A 22,539-nucleotide genomic window follows, 5' to 3' on the forward strand; every position below is an offset into this window, starting at 1 on the left:
ATATATATATATATATATATATATGTATATATAACACATTTGGCATATCTATAATACTTGAACAAACATCATCAATTCATTGTATATATATATATATATATATATATATTATATATAGGGAGTTATTAAAGCCACATCCCAATGTTATTACAACCACATCTTCCAAACTATGTGATGATTAATTTTGGAGGATAGGGAATGAAAGATTGGATTAGGGAACAAGATAGAAGGGTTGGGAATGGAGGACATGGGGCATGGAACAAGGGATATAGGTATGGACAAAATTGATCATGAGATAGTAATGTGGGATGTGGCTTTAAAAACTCCCTATATATATATATATATATATATATAAAATAGATGATTTTTTAGAACTTTAAAATCACAATATATGTAATATGTGTTTAGAATAAATTTAATATGTTTTTATTGATCCTGTAGTTAAAAATCATTACAAGACAAATAAAATAAAAAAAACATCATTTTAATAACCAAATATAACTGATGGTTCAAATATTTAAAATAATGATTTATGACGTGCAGTTGTAATTAAGAAATTTTATAGTGTAACTGTATTTGTTTCTTTTTTTTATAATTATAAATTTAGGTTAGATTTTCAAATACCTTTGTATACATTAATTCCTTGTATAATACTGTTACAATTTATATATTTTTTGAAAAATATTCAAATAAATATCTGATTATGGTTTGATTACAAGAGGTATTTTTCTCAGAGAATGGGTAAAAACATATTTCTAGTATTATAGTAGAAAGCAGTATTCTTAAACCACACCAATAATTCTTTGATTTGTAGATTTTACATTTGATAAACATAATTTGATGAGGGATTTATTTACGTTGGCTGTTTTTTTCTTTTCTTTTCTTTTCACATTCAGTATGTATGTATGTATGTATGTATGTATGTATATGTATTTATTGGATATGAATTTAAAGTTTTCTTAAAGTTTATGATGGTTTTACTAAAACACTATTTTTTCTTTAAAAATAAGACATTTAAAAAATTATTTTAACAATAATAAATTAAAACACTTATCTCATCATTATTATATTATATATATAGTAATAAATTTTAATACTAAATTTATTTATTAAAGCATGTTTGGCCAAAAACTTCTTAGTAACAAGTTTATTCAGTACAAGATTTGCACCAAATATTGCTATCTTCACGTCCTTCCTGTCTAATCAAGATGCTTTTCAAGAAACTGTGACTAGGTTGATGTAAAATGCCTGAAGTCACAGATACTCAAACCTCAAGACACATATTTCAAATTTGTAGAAACCAATTCCATGTAGGATTGCTCCTCAAATAAACCACGTAATTCAAGGTTGTATTTCCTTCCAATGCTACGCACCTATGAGTGCTACAGAAAACAACATTTGCTGGCTCTAAGGGAAAACAAGGATGGCTTCTGGAGCGACGAAGCATGTATTATTGTACACACTTATTCTACATCACGAAGCACTCTCATGTTTGCCAAAATCTGTACCCATACCACACTTTGTCACGAAGCACTCTCATGTTTGCCAAAATCTGTACCCATACCACACTTTGAATCCTTAAGGCTAGACCTAACTTAGTACACAGTATGCACTGGACACTCCCACTTCATCTTCTTCCAACCTAAATTTTCTAAATAAAACTGTACTTCACACCTCTGATTGCATTGTGACTGTACATTGCCAAACTCTTGTCTTCCAGAAATGAATTGAGTCAACAACAACAATGCTAGAGTAGATGCACTGCTAATTTAGCACAGCAAGAGAAATATATCCACAGACGCCAGATCGTTCAGGTTCTGGATACGAATCAATGGAACCCTAGATTTTAGAGTGTGTAAAGAGCTTGCTGAAGAAAGAACATAGGTTGATTCGATAACCTGATTTCTCTTTTGAAATTAAGCGCAACCTCAAGTTCAGGAATACATTGAAATTGAATTGCACACTTCTATGCTATGCTATGCAATAATTTGATATGATACAAATTGGTGAGAATGGGGAGTAAAAAGGAGAGGTGGGGTGGAATCTAAGCGGAGTTGGGAGCGGCACGGAGCACAAGCACTTCTAGTGTCAGTCCTGGTCCGAAGCCAATGAAGAATCCGAACTCGCTGCCCTCGCCCAAAGTGGACGCACCCATCTTCACAGACCTGTGCCGAATCTGATCCAACACAAACAACACAGACGCGCTAGACATGTTGCCAAACTCGGACAATATGTCCCTGCTCCCTTGCATCTTGTCCTTGGTCAGCTTCAGCTTCGCCTCCACCTGATCGAGAATGGCTGGACCTCCGGGATGCACCGCCCAGAACATCTCGTTCCATGCCGGTGATCCCACTGGCTTCCTGGCCTCGTTCAAAAACTTCTCGATGTTCTTGGAGATGAGCCCGGGTACATCCTTCATGAGGTGGAAGATGAGCCCTGCTTCGGTGAGATGTCCATCGATGGCGCCGTCACTCTCTGGTAAGATGGTCTCTCCAGCCCAGTGCACTTCGAACAATGGCTTCTCTACCTCAGGCTTGGGGTCGGATCCAACCACGTACACGCCGGCGCCATCGCCGAACAGAGCTGAGCCCACAAGCCCGTCCAAGTGGTTCTCGCTCGGGGCTCGGTATGTGACTGCGGTCACCTCGCTCGCGACTGCCAGCACTCGGGCGCCCTTGTTGTTTTCGGCTAGATCCTTGGCCACTCTGAGCACGGATGCACCGCCGAAACACCCGGTTTGGTACATCATGACACGCTTCACAGTGGGCTTCAGGCCGAGCAGCTTGGCCAGGGCGTGATCGGCTCCGGGCATGTTGACACCCGAGGTGGTGGCGAAGACGATGTGGGTAATGTCGGACTTGCGGCCGCCCCATTCCTTGATGGCCTTCTGGGCGGCCTCGGCGGCGAGCTTGGGGACCTGGACGACCACGATGTCATGGCGGACGTTCAGGGAGGGCTCCATGTACGTGCAGATGCCTGGGTTGGCCTTGAGCACCTCCTCCGTGAGAAACATGTGGCGCTTCCGGATGCCCGACTTGTCACAGATGCGCTTGAATTTGGCCTTGAGGGCTTCCTTCTCGCCGCAGTTGGTGATGTTGAAGAAGAAGTCGGGGTACTCACTCTGCAGAAACTCCGCGGGAGGCACCGCAGTGCCGATGCCTAGCACGCAGGCTGGCCCTTCAGCGCGGGGCTGACCCCTGGGGAGCGCGACCCTTGTAACATCCCCAGCAGAAGCCATTTGACAACCCCGGTCGATTTCTTCACTCTAGTTCTCAATCTGTGCTGCCAAACGTATTCCGACTTTGTCTCTTTGCTAATTCTGCAACAAGAGAGGTTGTTCTACGCACCGATTCCGTTACGCTACCAGTTGGGATCTGCGGAGACACCCCACTCTCTTAGTTCGCCACGAGCTAGTCTATTTTCGTAACTTGAGTACAACGATCGGAGAGATTGCCAGAGAATTGATAGACGATGTAGTTGGGTGGCGACTTCCGTTTTGAAGCTTGTATCGACCCTGCTATTTCATGCACAGCGTGTGCCCTTTAAGAGCATCGCCATGTTGACACTTTCATCAGGATCGAGATGTCCTTGACCAGGGTATGTTTCATTTTGACCGCGACTTTATGTCTGCAGAAATAAAGAAATACGTTTACTGCATTGAATCGTGTGCTCTTTCTGTGGAGTCATTGCTGTTGAAAGCTGTTGACCTTTTTTCTGCTTTCACCCCACCACTTTGCGACTCCATGTGCCGTCTAGAGGCGAATTTCGAATTTCACAGTTGCACGACAATTTTTGAATTTCGCAATTGGACGACAAAACTCATGGTCTTGACTTGGCCCTTTGAAATCTTAAATTTTGGTCAGTCTTTCAGTTATACTGGTCTCCCTTTGAAATCTTAAATTGACATTAGCGAAACGATCCAGTCCAGGAGACCAGTATAACTGAAAGACTCTGAGAGTCAGGCTGAAGACCACGAAGATCGCAGCGCCTTCCTCTTTCCAAACAAGACCACGCGTCCAACTTTACTCCAATAGAAAGCGGGTCCACCCCAGGGAGGTACTTTCAAACCTACCCAAGACCCACTGACAAGAACATGAGGGGAATTGTAGTTTGATATAGTGTTGAAGTAAACGACGGACGAACTAAATTTCAACAACCCTGTATCATAAATCAATCTGGAGGGCTCTCATCCTTCATGTGGCACCAGGAGGCTCATAAGTCCAGGAAGGGCACCACTTTCAACATTTCAACGCCACCTCGGACTGTTTTCACCGCAATATACCCACCTTTATGGACTAGGGTCAGCCGTTAGAATACCTTTCGACGGTGAACACCGCGCTCTAGCCAGAGGCATTAGTTGCATAAAGAGCATTCCCCGAATCTCATCAATCTTCATTTCTCCCTGAAGCCCATTCAAGCAGCGCATGCCGGACAATGCCTGCATCCCACCCTTCGGCAATTGGTTCACCTCCCATCTCTTGAAAGATCAGCAAAGTTTGCTACTGCTGCTTGGTTGAGATTGTTTCCTGAAGTAGGCGTTCAGGCACGACTTCGAACTCTCAGTACATCACAGTCTTGCTTAGCTCCGCGCACCCAGTAGATCTCGACAGATAGTGTAATTGCAGGCCCTCAATATCAACAATGGCACCACGAGCTGGGGAGCTTAATGTCGTCGGATCAGGTGAGCAAATTAATGCGGTATCTTCAGACATGATGCTTGATGATAGCACATCTCAGTACTGCATTGGCCCATTCGGTAATGGACTAGTTCATGGTGAGGATCCTCTCAACTGGGCCAAGTCCGCCAAGGCCATGGAATGCAGCCACCTCGAAGAAATCAAGCGGATGGTCGACACCTACCAAAATGCCACCGAGGTGATGATCGAGGGAGCCACCCTCACTGTACCTCAGGTAGCAGCCATTGCTCGCAGACCTGACGTGCATGTCGTGCTCGATGCTGCCAATGCCAAGAGTAGAGTGGACGAGAGCTCCAACTGGGTGCTCGACAGGATCATGGGCGGAGGTGACATCTACGGCGTTACCACCGGGTTCGGAGCGACCTCTCATCGTCGCACGCAGCAAGGAGTGGAGCTCCAGCGCGAACTCATCCGCTTCCTGAATGCGGGAGTCCTCAGCAAGAGTAACACCCTGCCATCCGAGACTGCCCGAGCGGCGATGCTAGTGCGTACCAACACGCTGATGCAGGGCTATTCTGGCATCCGCTGGGAGATCCTCCAAGCTATGGAGAAGCTACTCAACGCGCACGTGACCCCCAAGTTGCCCTTGCGGGGTACCATCACGGCATCCGGCGACCTCGTCCCCTTGTCGTACATCGCCGGCCTGCTTACCGGTCGCCCCAATTCCAAAGCCATCACCGAGGACGGACGAGAGGTTTCCGCGCTGGAGGCCTTGCGCATCGCAGGCGTGGCGAAGCCCTTCGAGCTGGCGCCCAAGGAAGGGCTCGCCCTTGTCAACGGCACCGCAGTCGGTTCCGCCCTCGCTTCCACCGTGTGCTACGACGCCAGCATCATGGTGTTGCTCGCCGAGGTTCTGTCCGCGCTCTTTTGCGAGGTAATGCAGGGCAAGCCTGAATTTGCCGACCCCCTGACTCACAAGCTGAAGCACCATCCCGGACAGATGGAAGCTGCGGCTGTCATGGAGTGGGTGCTGGATGGGAGTTCCTTCATGAAGGCTGCCGCCAAGTTCAACGAGACCGACCCCCTGCGCAAGCCGAAGCAGGACAGATACGCGCTGCGAACTTCCCCGCAGTGGCTGGGCCCTCAGGTGGAGGTCATCCGCAACGCCACCCACGCCATCGAGCGGGAGATCAACTCTGTGAACGACAATCCCATCATCGACGCTGCCAGGGGCACCGCCCTGCACGGCGGCAACTTCCAGGGTACGCCCATCGGTGTGTCCATGGACAACATGCGCCTGGCTCTGGCCGCCATCGCTAAGCTCATGTTCGCACAATTCTCCGAACTTGTGAACGACTACTACAACAACGGATTACCGTCCAATTTGAGCGGGGGACCCAACCCCAGCCTGGATTACGGCATGAAAGGGGCAGAGATCGCCATGGCTTCGTACTTATCTGAGATTAACTACCTAGCCAACCCGGTCACCACCCATGTCCAAAGCGCGGAGCAACACAACCAAGATGTGAACTCACTGGGATTGGTGTCAGCCCGCAAGACGGAGGAAGCCATGGAGATTCTCAAGCTCATGAGCGCCACCTTCTTGGTAGGCTTGTGCCAGGCTATCGACCTGCGTCATGTCGAAGAGACCATGCAGTCGGCCGTGAAGCAAGTAGTGGCACAGGTGGCCAAGAAGACGCTCTTCATGGGCAGCGACGGATCACTGCTGCCATCACGCTTCTGCGAGAAGGAACTATTGATGGTAGTGGATCGTCAGCCGGTGTTCAGCTACATCGACGATTCCACCAGTGATTCATACCCGCTGATGGAGAAACTGCGAGGGGTGCTGGTGAGCCGTGCCTTGAAGAGTGCCGACAAGGAGACCTCCAACGCAGTGTTTAGGCAGATTCCAGTGTTTGAGGCAGAGCTGAAGCTGCAGCTGAGCCGTGTGGTGCCCGCGGTGCGAGAAGCATATGACACAAAGGGACTATCCTCGGTTCCCAACAGGATTCAAGACTGTAGGACGTATCCATTGTACAAGCTAGTGCGGGGAGACTTGAAGACGCAGCTCCTGTCTGGGCAGAGGACGGTGTCTCCGGGGCAAGAGATTGAGAAGGTGTTTAATGCCATTTCTGCGGGCCAATTGGTGACTCCTTTGTTGGAATGCGTTCAAGGCTGGACCGGCACACCAGGGCCCTTCCCCGCTCGCACCTCTTGCTAGTTGACACTGCTTTATCTCCCAATTTTGTCATGATTCTTCGATTCAGCTTCGTGCGTCACATTGACGTTAAAATTAATATTGTACATTCGTAGGAATTGTAGGAGATTCTTGTGGAAAGGCTTGAAGCAGAAGAAGTAGAAGAGGAAAATATGTTCTATTATGGTGAGTCACTTGTTTGCAAGGAAAAATGAATAAGAGTTCACTTCAGCATCTACTTGAGTGGTCATGGATTGTTATAATTTGTTTCGATGTCTTTGTATGTTTCGTGGAGTTTCAGGAAGATGGATGTTTGGTGATTGATGTGATGATGTTTCCTTCATCTGATGATGTTTCCTTTATTTTGTGACTCTGCTCCAGTTTTGTCGAAGCTTCTGTTCTTTGCTAGCCAAACGTTCATGAATTTGTTCAGATATTGGTTTCTTTTGAATGCTATCGTTAGCGCAAAATAGAGCTGTTTTCAAATTTTTAAGATCAGACTAGATCATGAATTGCTAGAAGATGATTTTAACCTTTTTTATACTCTTCTGACAAATGCATGTGATCGAATTGCCCTCTTATGGATTGGATCCTCGGTCAAGTCTCCTACTGGAACTAAAAGAATTCTTAAAATGGAAAAGCCAAAAGTTGGACTCCTCCAATGGACCTTCTGTATTTCACTGTATTTTTCACATTTTTGTACAATTCATTCTGCAATTTTATAGTCTGGGATGATCCTATACTACCGATGGATGACAAAATAGCACGAATATGATTGGCGATTCAAATCCCAATGATGATATCACAACTATGACTTAGATAACCTTGTACAGAATTTACCCCTGGTCAGTCAAAGGAAAATAAAATAAAATCTACATACTCGACGCTTGTTAAAGTATAGTTACTTGTATGTGATGCATACAATGGATCATGTCTAGTCAGCAGCGAAAGTTTCTAGTCCGTTTTAGTGAAATTCACGTCTTCCAGTGAACACACATGTGGTCGGCGCACCAAAATGAATCTCCACTTTTGCCAAAATAGGCATACATCCATAGTCAAAAAACCTTCATTACCAGGAAACGTGTCAGGTTTTTGTGGCGCATGCTTGATCAACAAAGTGCAAACAAATTGCTAACAAATTGCTAACAAATCGTCAAACAATGCAGACAACCAGGATATATCAATGGTGTAAAATCAATGTCTGCAGCTGTTAGACTCGAATACTTGCTTGGGCGTGAGGATGTTTACTTTTTTTTCTTATAATGTTTCTTGATTTTCTTATTCTACTCCGGCTCATTTTGCACTCAGAAGCGGTGTGACGACAATAAGCAGTTGTGAGTCTTATTATTTTCAGATGCCTCTGAGAAAAGACCGATGTAGCATGGTTAAGTTCAGTATTACGCAGCCGTGATGAATTTGTTTTTGTCTAATCTGGTTAGTGAAATCCGGTGCCGAAATGGAGAAAGAGCGGACATTTGCTGTTTATAATCTCAGTTGCGATTCAGAGTAGGAGAGATGGCTCGACAGGACGGAGTCACAATCAAGCAAGAGACTAGATGCATCGGGTGATTGCTGGGCAACGTTTGTTAACATTACAGTGTTGTGCGCAGGAGCTTTCACTGCTGCATTAGTCTGGACAGCGAGCAACAAGGAGGGAGGGCATAAAGCTGTCAACGTTGCATATATTATGCTCTTTCATCTTTATAATAGCCTCGAGCGACTGCAAGCGACCACGAGGTTTCGACAATCGGTAAGTAACTTCGATCTGGTGGCTCTTAACATTATGCCGTCATCGCTTGGATGGAAATTTCTCGGAGTGGGTTGGTAGGGGCAGCCACAACTTCACTCCCACGCATAGGACCTCCGATCTTCTGCCCCGACACCCATCCGGTGCCCTGCATCTACCCCATTGGAGATCTCTTCCCCAACAAGAAAAATCCCTGTAGATGATATGACACAAGGGATATGGTGTTATTAGTGGAACAAACCTGACCCTCTATGTATCAGAAAAGCACAGGGTGTGTATTAGTGGAATTAATCCTGATCCTCTGTATATTAGAATTAATTGTTGGTGTCAAAGCAGTAGAATGTTATGGAGAAGATATTATAAAAAATTCACATGGACCAACACTGAACACAAATTCATGGCATCTCCAATTAATTCGTCTATTAAATTTAAATGATTTTCTTCAGTATTCATCCTACATGCTTTTAAATAATATTCTCCTAAAGTTATGTTCCATCTCCTCCTATTATAAAAAGTTACATTCCTAAGTGATTTGTACATTTAATATTTTTTACTGACTTCTCAATTCTTCGTCAATCTTTCTCCACACCAGTCTCATTAATATTTCCTATAAAGAAGAGATATTAAGAAGCACTTCCAAGTTTGAAGGTCATCCAGCCAGCAATTGGTGCACATCCTCTCCACAACGTAGCAGCGGTGGTGCTTGAGGGAACTCCGTCTGGAGCTGACAAATCCCAAGCTCTTGCTAGAAATATCATCACTTTTATTTCCCGTGATGAAGGAAGAATGTATCATCGAACCCGCAACCGCAACAGGCACCAGATCCGTCGAGCTGAAGGTAGCTGTTGTGGTCGGAGCCATAGCAATCCTCCTTTCCATGATAGCAATCATCCTTTTCATCACCTGGAAATTGCAAGGGCGAGCTAATGCTAGAAAAATGGAACCCATTAACCGGTGTTTGGAGGATGTTCCACGGACGACTGGACGACGCAGACAAGATGCAGTGAACATCCTACCAGATCTTCCTTCTGATCCTAACTTTGACTACGCAGAAGCGGAACTCACGCGTATTCGCGCACGCTCACACACGAGCACCCCTCGTCACTGAGGCCATGCCGAAATCCTGGAAACGACCGAGTCCAGGGCTCGGCAAGCGTTTCCCGGGTGCCGACGAGCTCCCGCGCTCGTGCCACCTCCGTCGGAGAGGTTCGCGAGTGGCCTCACCTTGTTTTTTTTTCTTTTCGCCAAGCAAGCGGAGGTTCAGCACAAACCTTTTCTCCGCGCTTCTCGACACATCTCAGTTTCGTCTTCCTACTCCGTCTCGACGCCATCTCTCTCTCTCTTCCTTCCGGTGTGCTGAGCCAAAAAGAAACAAACTGGTTTCTGAGATTGCTTGTAAATAAGTTATGTTGGTGTAGAAGCTTGCTGTTTCTCATGTGCCGAGTGGTGGCTCAATCACGACGCTGAACTGGGTGCTTTACCTGTGCATGGAATCAGCCCATGGAATTTTCGAATGATGTTGGTCCTGCTCTTTCGACAACTGGTTCTGCTCGACATAAGCCATGCTGTGTGAGATTATTATATAGATTAGGATTTTTGCTTATGGTGCTCGCAGTGTAACGGTTTCTAAAGTTCGAATGGTTTGTGGACCACGCGGACCGCCAGACGTTCTTGTGTCCAGCTTTCGGAGGGTTTTAGTGGTCTCTTCGATTTCTTAACTAGAATAACCACAAGTGGGCGATTCCGAGACTCCTCAGGTGTGAGAATCTACAACCTCGTCTCGCATTGAAGTAGTGTTGGTTAAACTGGGAGTTCACCTTGCCTTTATAACGATCAGAAGAACAAATAAATAAAAATATATATATTTTGTTCATTTGTTTGATATATATATATATATATATATATATATATATAATACTACATTTTATGGTATAAGATCAATGCATAACATCAAGTTAAAAAAATCAAGTTAGAAAAACCAAATAATAGACTCTAAGAGTTTTATTTTTATTTTCAAAAGACATATTATTTAATCTTTTTTTAATTAAATAATTTATTTAGAGAATTATTGATGCTACATCCCCAATTGATATTGCTACATCCTTATAGACTTAACTTCCTTGTAGACAACTAGCTAATATTATGCCTCTTTCTTTTGCTTATATTTTTCTTTTTCTTTTTGCTTTAAGAAAGGGTGGTTGTTGAGAGAGAGACAGTGAATATTTTATAAAAAGACAAATCACAAGCTGCTTTCTTTTTAATAAAATATTTTCCTCAAAGACTATTAATTTTAAAGTTTTATTTTTTATTTGGCTACCAAAAATATAAAAATAAAAATTCTTTTTATTCTATTTTTGGATTAATATTGGAATTAATATTAGACTACCAAACATACCTTTAGCATAGAAGTGTGATCTTTAGTCAGTTTAAGTTGTGCACAAGTTATGTAGAGTGAAGCAATATCAATTGAAGATGTAGTGTTAACAATTCTCTTTATTTATCTTATATATATATATATATATATATATATATATATATATATATATATCATTTAGCTTATTGTTGCAAAAGAAAAGTTTGAATAATTGCCACATAATTTGTATTAACTTTTTAATACAAAAATCATAACTTTAGTGGAAACAAATATACATGTGTATTATTATAAAATTTAGAATTTAAATTATATATATTTAAATAATTTCATATCTTTTGTAATTTTTATATATTTATTAATAAAATAATATAGATTTAAATTTTACACACACACACACACACATATATATATATATATATATATATACACACACACATAACATGTTATTAAAATTAAATATATCATGTATATCAATTGTAAAATCCATATCCATATCTATATATATATATCTATATATATATATATATATATATATATATATATATATATATATATATATTGATAGATTTAATATATTTAGTTACTTGATAATTTTAAAACTTAAAATTTAATCATCTAAAAAATATCAAATTATGATATATAAATATAAATATGTATAATAAGTAATATTGTTTAAAACATAAGTTGTAGTAAATAAGGATGCAATCAAATATGATCATGTATAAGAGTTTTTTTAATAAAGTAAAAATATCTTAACTTGGAATTTATATAAAATTATTACAAATTTTAATAATTAAGATTTTTTTAAATTAAATATTTAGAGAATCACTATATTGATACCTTCTTTTTATTATATAAATATCATCTTGTACCATACAAACAATACACTACTACTATAAGTTTATAAAGAGCTTGACAGTGATAAGGCAGAAAGATATTAAAACATCAACAAAAAACAACAACCTACAACATATAAACATTAGCAACACAAAAGTTAATTAAAAAAATAAAACATAATAAAAAATAAAAAATAAATTGGCCATTATGAAAGGAATCAAATACATCTAGGTAGATGTCTTGAAACTCTACACTTGAATAAATAATAACTAATTAACTTGAATTAATATTTTATCATTTATAGTCTAACTTAAGTTATTACTTCATTAATTATTTAAGTTTCATAAATCTATCCAACTAATATTCATCATAATCCATACAATAGATGTCATTTCAATTTTTCATCTACAAAAATATATCACATTCAAATCAATAATTTCATCCAATTGTTATATTTGTCTAAAAATCTATCTATTGTTTTAATTATTTATCCAATTAAACATCTATATCTTCTTTAACCTTCCATCTAAAATTTATCTATACCAATTAATTAATAGATTTACAAAATTTTCTAAGTAAAGAATCAAGGAGATCTAGCATCTCTAAATCTATTGTTGCAACCTCCCTCCCACCTCTCTTCTTCTTTTTTCATAAAATAACATACTATATTTGCTACTAAGCTCTAAATTGAGTCTAACAAGTCTTGTTAGAAAGAAGACTTAAAGATGCATCCATCTTTTAAATTCAACGTCATATTTATTTGGACATTTCTAATATTGTTCTTTGAAGTTGATATTATAATTTAGCAAGGTAACAAACTCTTTTCTATAAAACTCAATGTTACATCATTTTGCTTGTTTTTCCTTTAGTAAGATTAAGATTATTAAAATATTTACTTTGAATCAAGCTTTTTCTAAATAAATATGATCATTTGGACTATCTTAATTTTCTTAATTTTTCCCCAAAGTTATATCTTCTATAAGTTGCTTGAATTTGGAGGCAATGGATCCTTTGCTACAAAAATTATCACTTCTACCACATATATGGTCAGATATTATTGATTTTTAGCTCTTTGGAAACTAAAATTCATTATTTTTTTTATTATTATTTTTTTAAATCTTTTTTTTTTAATTTGTGAGCAATAAATAATAGCTTTTTAAAATAAAGCCACCAAACTATGAAAGTAGTATACTATCCTTCATTAAATTGGATGTTATTTTTTTTATAGAGTGCAACAAAAAACCATATCTTTAAATAAATACTAAAAATCTAATTATAAAATAAAAGTAAAAATAAATAAATAAATAAATAAACTAACAAAGATCAAAGCCATTTATAAAGTATAGAAAAAATTTGGCATTGCCTTGTCCACTAATAAAAAAGAAGAGGATCCCAACCATATAAACCTTTAAGTCCTCTTATACTATTGTTTGAAGACCTAAAAGTGGTAGCCAAATATCTTACTTTTTTAGCCTAATCAACTTCAACATTGTATTTAGAATGTATTTTTTTAAAGATTGACTACTCAAATGCTTTAATCCATAATAAACTATAACATTTATAAAGAATAGAAGTATAACAATTTGGATTGAAATTAAATTACTTCTTAATTATTTTATAGTTATTTTAAGATTAATTCTAATTTTTTAAAAACTTATTTATGATATTATTTATATTATATTTAGATAAAAATAGTATAACTAAAAAAAGATAATAAAAAATAAGCTTTAAAACTAAATCACTCAATGCTCTATTAATTATGCTCATATCTACCTAGCCAACTTGATCTACAAACTCCACTTCTTTATTTATTTTTTTTTGTTTAGTTTTGGGATTATTGATGTATATGTAATGTGGGTTGTTGGAATTTTTATATCTTTTGGTCTCAATAATGTCAAATATATTCAAACATTTGTAACAATAGCATATTATTAAATTCATAAGAAATGACCATACAATAAAAAGGATGTATCTATACAATAAAATAAGTATCTACCTAGCAATTTATAAAACTATTTTATAGATATTGTTAAGATCTCCTCTTAAATTTTAATTTATATTTGTAGAAAAATTATAATAGGTATTATATAAATGTGATTCAAATATTTTCATAAATTAAAATTTTAAATTAACTATATATTAAATTATTAAATTTTATTTCTACAACAAATTTCAATAAAATTTAGAATTTAAGAAACATAAATTTTTTTAAAATTATAGATATCATATGAAATAAAATCAATAATCATAATCAAATTAAAAACCAACAAATAATTTTTATTTCCTTCTAAGATCCTAATAAAATAAAAAAATTATATTAGTTATTTAATTTAAATTTGAATTTAAATTTTTTATATAACTTTAAAGATAAAATAAAACACTTTTATAAAATTTTAAAAACATAATTTAAAAAATTTATACATAATTAAAAATTTATTAATCTAATTTAATTTCTTTTTTTATAAAAAATTACATATAAAGTAATCTCAAATTTTTTAATTAAAAATCCTTAAACTTTTTCTTCTAAAAATTATTTTTGAAATCAAAACTAATTTGGTATTGAAACTAATTTGAATTATTTAATTTTTGGTTATTTGAATATTTATAATCATAATATATATTTTAATTTCTTTAATTAGATTATCTGAGCAAAATCTAAATTTTAAAAATGCATCAAAATATAGGCATGCACCAAATCATATGAAGTTATTTACTATGTAGATATTAGTATTTTTTTAGATGTCTTGAAATCATAGACCACTAGTTTAATTAATGGAACTTTATATTTCCTAATTTTATTTGTACCTGTTAGTACTCAAAATATTATTTAGATCATCTATAATCTATTCTATCTAAATATAAATACTTTGTAGTTAATAAGTTTTACATCATCTAATTTTTTTCAAGAATTATAGACCAAATTTATTTTTTGTTAATTAATGGAACCTTATACTTCCTAATTTTATTTGATTATTCATAGCTCTTAAAATATTGTGCATATATTTTTATCAAAATAAATTATAAATATTATTATTTTAAATAATTTAAATTTTGAAGGACATACATTGAGGTAGAATTTAATAATTTGTAAGAAAATAAAAAATTATAAATTTAATTATAATATAATTATTTTGACTTATTATTATTCATTTATTTATTATTTAGGATGATTTTTCTGATAATTTCAAGACTATTTTTTAATTAGATGCCACAATTTTTTATATTTTGAGAGACTAAAAGTTTTATGCTTTTAAAATTATTATAAAGAACTTAGGATTATTTGTAATTGTATAAATTCTTATTTTGGTTGATAATGTAATGTTGAATCATAGATATTAACTTTTTCTATACTAAGACCATGCATTTGGAAGATAAATTTTGGAAAGAAGTCATCTTTTTTAACATATAGTTTAATCCAATCTTTAATTTGAAGAGATAGTATACCTTTATTAAATCAAGTGTGCTAATATTTTCAATAATAATATAAAAATTATTCCAAAATTGATAATTATCAATTTTATAAAAAAATTAATCATAATCTTCCTTTAAATTATTTATTAATATATTTATAGATTAAAAATATCTTAAACTCTTTATATCTTATTTTTATGAATCTTAGTTATTTTTTATATTAAATATATCTATATTTAAATGAGAAGTAGAATCCTTCAACAAAAAAAAAATTGAAGACTTTAAAAATAATCTTGAAGAATTAGTATGAAACTAAGATATAATCTTAGTCTATTATCTTTTTTTTAAAGTATATATCTTATTTTTATTTATAGCTTAAATTAATTAGGTCACTATTTTCTATAGCCTTATGCACAAGTCTACGTATCAAGAATGTTTAAATATTTAAGTTATTCAATAATAGCTTCTTTATTATATATAAAGAAAGTAACACTATTAGCACTAATTACACTAATGGCTCTAATAGCTAAATTTGATTAAAATTTTGGATTTGAAATGATAGAGCAAGAATAATATCTTATAATTGTGTGATATCACCAACATTAGCTCATGCCCATATATTAAAGTCTAATTATTCTCTTAAATTGCTAATATGTTGGAAATTTGGACTACTTAATTTTGAAGTCTAAAGCCATATCAAATTAGTAAAGTAAATCAACCTTTTAAACACAATAATCTCTTCTATTATATTTTTTAAAAAAATATTTTTCATATAAAGATATAAAGTTTTATTCTAATTTTCTAAAGAATTACTTTTAGAGTTCTATTAAAAGATAAGAATTAAAATTTTACTTATAATTAAGAATAAATATGAAGTTAGTAGAAAAACTTATTGAAAAACATTATTGAGTAGAAAAGAATTGATTATAGTAATATTATTGTCACATTTATAAAAAAAAAATCTATAAAATGTGTTTTTTTAATTAAGAGTAAAAAAAATATATATATATATATATATATATATATATATATATATATATATATTTCTCTAAAAAATAATTCTAATGAACTTTATCATAATATTTTAAAAAATTCAAGAAAAATATTGAAAAATAATTTATAGAATTTTATTCTAATAAAATAATATTTTTGGACTATTAGAAAATTTTCATAAATAAGAGGAAAAAAGAAGTTTAAAAAATAATCTAAGTATATGGCTTACATTAAGATACATGATGTTATTTTTTAAAGAAATTTGGTTGATTTTATTTTTGTGATATTTTGAATAAAATCGTTGGTTTTTAATTGCTTAAGGTTTCAATTTCTTAGAAAAAAAAATATCATGTTATATTTTATCAAGTTTAATAATAATTTACTATTGATTAAATTATTTTTTTATTTTACTGAAAGTTTTACTTCTAATTAATATTTGATATTTCCTGATAAAAATAAAACCCGTTTCTATTTTTTTATTGTTTTATTTTAAATTCATAAAGTTTTATCATAAAAATTAGTTTGATTGAATTAAGTTTTATATTGTTTAAGCATTTTAGAAGAATCTATGACCATTTATTATATTTTACCTAGAGTCAAGTATGTTTGATCTTTTAAAAGATATAACTTTCTTTTTCATAAAAAAAGTTTGCCTTTAATCAAAATTATTAAAACAATCACAAGAATTATATTTAACATCTAGAATACCTGCTGATGTATTTGAACAAACTTTATCAAAAATGTAATATTAAGTAGAATTATTGCTTTTATAATTCAAAGACAAAACTTCTTTAGTTTCAAAATATTACCATATTAAATAATATATTTAATATAAACATAATTTTAATATGAAATACAAATATCTAAGCAAGGAATCTATTTCTTTTTTTCTTGTTTTGGCATAATATATGATATTGAATATTATTTTATGACAAAGAAGTGTTTTAATGAGTTTGGCAATAATCTAAAATAAATATTGATATTTAATATTAATATTTTTATAATTTTATTATATTTAATTAGATTGAATTTTCTTCCAGATAATAATGATATTTTTAAAATAAATTTATGATTGCGAGAAATTCTTTGTTGTAGATTTCGTCATTTGTCTTGGTTGTAGAGAAATTTGTTAACTTAAAACCAGTAGAATAAAGTTTACTACCTCTATTTATTTTTTGTAAATCTTTATTTAGTAAAATATTATAAATATTTTTCTAAAATAAATATTAGAAAAAAATTAATGACATAAAATTTAATTTAAAAACGAAATTATTATTATATATTTTAATATATATTTTCTATCTTTATACTATTAAATTTTTGTTTTGAAAGCTTATTCAACAAAACAATATGCTATATATAATTTTTCCTAAAGATGTAATATTAGTTCTAAAAATAAATTAAAAATCACAAGTATTTATTAGAGTTTTAAATTATATAATATTCCATAATTTAGTAGAATAAATTTAAAGAATATTATTTGAGATAATATACCTTTGTATCTTATATTACTTCAAGATTTTATTTTAACTTTTATTTGAATAAAGACTTGATTTTGCATACATGAAAAAGTTATTCCTTCTTATTTTTTCACTTGTAAAAAATATCTTTGTCCTAATTCTTTATTACTCTTTAAAAATAAATCAAGAAACAACTTAAGATTATTAGATTTTTAATCTATTTTTAAAATACATCATTATAACTATAATAAATCTAAATTTATAGAATAAATGAAAAATTCATAATATTTAAAACTACAAGATTTTGTTTTGTTTCATACTTACTTCTATAAGTAGAATTTTAAGGATAAAATACTTAGAAGATAAATTTAATCATCTATGATTTATATATATATATATATATATATATATATATATATATATAATTGATTTTCTATATTAAAAATATTTTGAATACATATCAATAGCTTTGTTAACAAAACAAAAAATTCCACAAAGATCCAAGAAGACAAAAATAAAAACTAAAGAAATTTATAAACCAAATAAATTAACATTGAAAAAGTTGATAAATTATGAGATAATACATAACCTTTACTAAATAATTACGTTCAAAAATCTAATTAGATATTTATTAATAAAGCTAAAAAATAATATTATATATATATATATATATGCTATTTATTACATAATTTATTATTTTAGGTAATACATTCATTAAGATGCTTTGATTTTTTATAGTATGTGTATAATTTTTTTATTTAGTTATTTTTTTTCAATATTAAGTTTTTTAAAGTTCTAAAATATTTGAAATTTATATCAATTTTCATGTAGTCTATGGTTTTTTTATAAACACTATTTGGCACAGGTATGTAGTATAAAAATTGTAAAAGCATTTTAAGTGGTATTTTATAAATAATAATAACAACTAATTTTATTATTAAATTTGAAAAAATATATATTTGAATTATTTTTTAATAATCTTGTTATTATAAAAATATTTTTTTTGTTGATAAATGTAATATCATTCTACTTAAATGTAAGTAATAGTTGTTAATATTATAATACATACACAAATAAGAACTAATGTCAAAGACATAAATAAAGATAATACGTTGGAAAGATAGTACATTCTTGAATAATTTAACAAAAAAACAAAAAACAAAACAAAACAAAACAAAAGAAAGAAATAGATGTATGAAAGAAAAGATTTAGAATGGCTATTACCAAATACAATGAGACTAGTGAATCTTAAATCAACACTAGAATATAAGAAAGAGATTAAAAAGATTTAAAGTAGCCTTACTCTTACCTCCATACATACTAGATATTAAAAAAAAAAAATTGTAGAAGTTTACTAAGAAACACAAGTCTTGTGGTGTAAGCAATAAGATATAGATTCCTATTAATACATCTTTCTAAAAATAAAAAATTATAGAATAATTACATAGCATATCTTTATGAATATAAAGATCTAATTTATATCTATGAATATTCCTCGAATCTTTTAAAGAAATTCATTATCTAACTGACATGTTTTTACTTATTTTTATTTTTTTCCATTTACATATATAATCATGCATCTATTATAATTAATATCGTTTTATTAAAAAAATATTAAAAAATTGCATCATATTTTCTATTAATAGATAAATAATCATAAAAATAAAATTAGGTTATATAATATCTAATCTCAATTACTTATTTTGATAAAAAAAAATTCAAATATATATATATATATATATATATATATATATATTGTAAATCTAACATGAAATTTTAGAGTTACATAACTAAGAAGTTGGAGCTCAATTATAAGTTATACTAATTAATAAATATAGAGGATTAAATATATAAGAAGCATATAGATTCTTTGTATGGTGTAGAATAAAATCATCTTTGATTTCATCTGAAAATTCAAAAAGACATGCAAAAGTGAACTTAGTTGTTTATTAATTATAAATTCTTTGATTAAGATTCATAATAGAAAAGAAATAGTATGGCCTCAATTATTTTTTATTTGTGATATAAATTCATCAAAAAAAATATAACTTAATTATATAATATTTCTTAGAAAATATTTTGACAAGTCAAATACATGTTAAACATATTGAAGAAATTATACTAATTTGAAGTATAATGTTCTAAAACGATGGATTGATAAGAAAGAAATAATAGTCATTAAGATTTGGCAAATAAAGTGAAACACCAAAATATATAGACATTGTCTTAAAAAGATTGCAAAGGATAAGATTAAAAAAACTAGAATTGATTTGATAAATAACTTTAATTAAAATCTAAAATAATTAAAGAAGATTCTTAGGTCTTGATTTATAACTATAGTTTAAATAATTTGTTTGATATTTTGTAAAATATTTTAAAAGTTAGTTTAGAAAATATATTATAATAAATAATTATAATAATAAAATATATTTATTAAAAAATAAGATATTATAAGATTAAAAATACTAATAGTTTAAAAATAAACAAAGATATTTTAAAAATATATATATATATATATAAAACTTAGTATAGAAGATTTAGTAAAGACTTCAATCATTTAAAATAAAATGACAATGATAAATTAGGTACTAAAATTTATAAAGAAGAGTTTATGAAAGAAATGATTTATAACATAAATCTAAAGAAGTAATACAATCTTGTGAAAAAAAATTAAAAGAATAAAAAATTAGACAAATTAAAGATAGATAAAAGATAGAAATTAAAATGGCTGTTGCCAAATATATAAAGACTAGAGATTCTTGAGCTAAGATAAGAATGCAAGTAATACATCAACAAGAGTGATGAAGGCTTGACTTTTACCTCTATAAATACTATCTAATTAAAGAGCTATATTGTGATATTTTTGAAGTCATTTGACATGTATCTAACTTGCAAGGCAAGTTTCTAATATGTATGCCACATGGCCAATTTGTGCTACAAGTGGTCAATATGTACAATATGTGGTCAATATATGCAATATGTGGCTAATTTTTCAACCTTCCAATCACCTACAAATACTTTAAAAGTCAAATCTGCATCTATGAAGCTTCTCTACAAGACATTAACAAATTTACTTATTTATAGTTATTTCTTTTTAACTACTCTTATCTTTACTAGTATTGCTATGTGTGTGACATGTTTTTATATAGGTTGTAAAAAAATAGTTTAATGCCAACAAGAATGCTTGGTCTATTTTGAGGATACTAAATAATGTTCATATTCAAAGGAAAATTTTTATATTGAAACATTGCTATTAAAAAACTAAAATCAATAAAGATCTAAGTTATATATAAAGAATTCAATTCAAATTTAGTAGATATTATTTTATGCCTTATTAGTAGCTAAATCAACTTTCTTTAATATAGTATATATTTTATGTAGTCATTTGTATTAAAAAGGCTTTTATCAATAATATTGGATCGTAAATAAATTAAGATAAAGAAAATTAAACATAAAAAATATATATTTACTTTTAAGACAAATTTTATATTAAATTTATTATTAAAATTTATTTAAATATTATTATTAATACCTAAGAAATAATCATTTAGAAGAAAAGGTCAAAATTTAATTTAAGAGAATAAAATCAAAACTCTTTATTAAATATATATTTTATTTTGAAAGTCAAAAGTTATGATAAGTTAGCTAGTCTTAAAACCATTTTAGAAGTATAAGGTCTAAAAGATTATGACTTAAAAACAATCTTCTATAAAATAATTAAAATTAAGGTTTTGTTGGAAATAAAAATTAGTATGAAGTTTGGATTTTTTTCTTTATTTTTGGACATAATCTAAAATTGGATTTATCTAATTATATACATGAGTAAAAAAATAAAGTTTTAAAAAAATAATAATAATGTGATGAAAAAATTAACAATTTATATTAGAAGGTAAAGATTAAGGAATTTAAGTTTAATTAAATTTTCTTAAATATCTAGGAACATATTGTTTGGAAAAAAGAAAGATTTGAAGAACTCATAAGATATGTCACAAAGAAAAAGTCTAATAATTTTCATAAAAAATCAATGGTTATAAAGAAAGAATTGATTATTGAAATTCTTTAATAAATTAAGATTAAAAATCCAAGAACTAGTAATGAGAAATTTATTTTTTAAAATATCATTTTTCAAGTTAAATATTTTATAAGTATTTTAGTAGATAAGAGACTAAAAATGTCAAATTAAAAATTGTAAAGGTAACAAAAAAAAACTAATTAGAGATTCTGACTTATTATGATTAACTCATTGACATTTTTTTAGAATTTAAGGAAATGAGTTAGTTTAAATTTTTTTAAAAAATTCAATGACATTTAGGATTTGTTTGAATTATTTTAGAATTTAGTATCATTTCCTTAGTATTTTTAGAATTTAGCATTTAGAATTTAATAAGATATAGGATTTAGAATTGATTGGTATAGAGTTTAGGATTTTTTGGATTAAAATATTAAAATATTTTATTTTATTAAAGAATGATGTTTTCAACATATAATTTTTAGTTTATAAAATGATTAAAGAACATACATAATTATCTTCTATAGTTAGATGCTTAGTGCACTTCCAAAATAAAATTGGCATAGTACAATAATGTCTAAGTTATAGATTGTTTATAAAAATCTTTCTAAAAATAGTGAAATTCTTTAAAATATTTTTACAGCTACTTGGCTTACGTGAAAGAATAAAAAAGCTAATATGTATCCAAGAAGTTTTATTGATGTTTTTCAAAATAGATATTATCTACTTAGCATAATTTTACCAATTTCTAATTACATCTATTAAAATTATTATTCTTGCTTCATTTTCTTATATATATATATATATATATATATATATATATATATATCATTAAATTAATTTAAATTAAATTAAAAAATTAAAAAATTAAATT

General features: G+C 31.1%; 2 protein-coding genes and 1 pseudogene across 4 annotated transcripts; 2 read left to right on the forward strand and 1 right to left on the reverse strand.

The window, feature by feature from the left end:
- Nucleotides 1–1,328: 1,328 nt before the first annotated feature.
- Nucleotides 1,329–4,094, reverse strand: LOC112294401 (naringenin-chalcone synthase). The gene has a single exon (XM_024544751.3). The coding sequence runs from the start codon at nt 3,236–3,238 to the stop codon at nt 2,045–2,047; it is 1,194 nt and encodes a 397-aa protein (XP_024400519.1). The 5' UTR covers nt 3,239–4,094; the 3' UTR covers nt 1,329–2,044.
- Nucleotides 4,095–4,157: 63 nt separating this feature from the next.
- LOC149989787 (phenylalanine ammonia-lyase pseudogene) lies at nt 4,158–7,070 on the forward strand (annotated as a pseudogene). Its single transcript, XR_016501811.1, has one exon. The product of XR_016501811.1 is annotated as a phenylalanine ammonia-lyase pseudogene (transcript).
- A 926-nt stretch (nt 7,071–7,996) lies between these two features.
- LOC112295772 (uncharacterized) lies at nt 7,997–10,454 on the forward strand. 2 transcript variants are annotated; one of them, XM_073530113.2, is made up of 3 exons: nt 7,997–8,168; nt 8,445–8,584; nt 9,174–10,454. In XM_073530113.2, exon 3 carries the CDS (start codon nt 9,357–9,359, stop codon nt 9,687–9,689), a length of 333 nt encoding a protein of 110 aa, XP_073386214.2. In that variant the 5' UTR covers nt 7,997–8,168; nt 8,445–8,584; nt 9,174–9,356; the 3' UTR covers nt 9,690–10,454. The 2 variants fall into 2 exon arrangements, with proteins under 2 accessions (XP_073386214.2, XP_073386217.2); XM_073530116.2 differs by having other exon boundaries at nt 8,157–8,268.
- Nucleotides 10,455–22,539: the final 12,085 nt, after the last annotated feature.

The sequence above is a fragment of the Physcomitrium patens genome, chromosome 2 (assembly GCF_059467195.1).
Source record: "Physcomitrium patens ecotype Gransden chromosome 2, ASM5946719v1, whole genome shotgun sequence".
NCBI classification, from domain to species: domain Eukaryota; kingdom Viridiplantae; phylum Streptophyta; class Bryopsida; order Funariales; family Funariaceae; genus Physcomitrium; species Physcomitrium patens.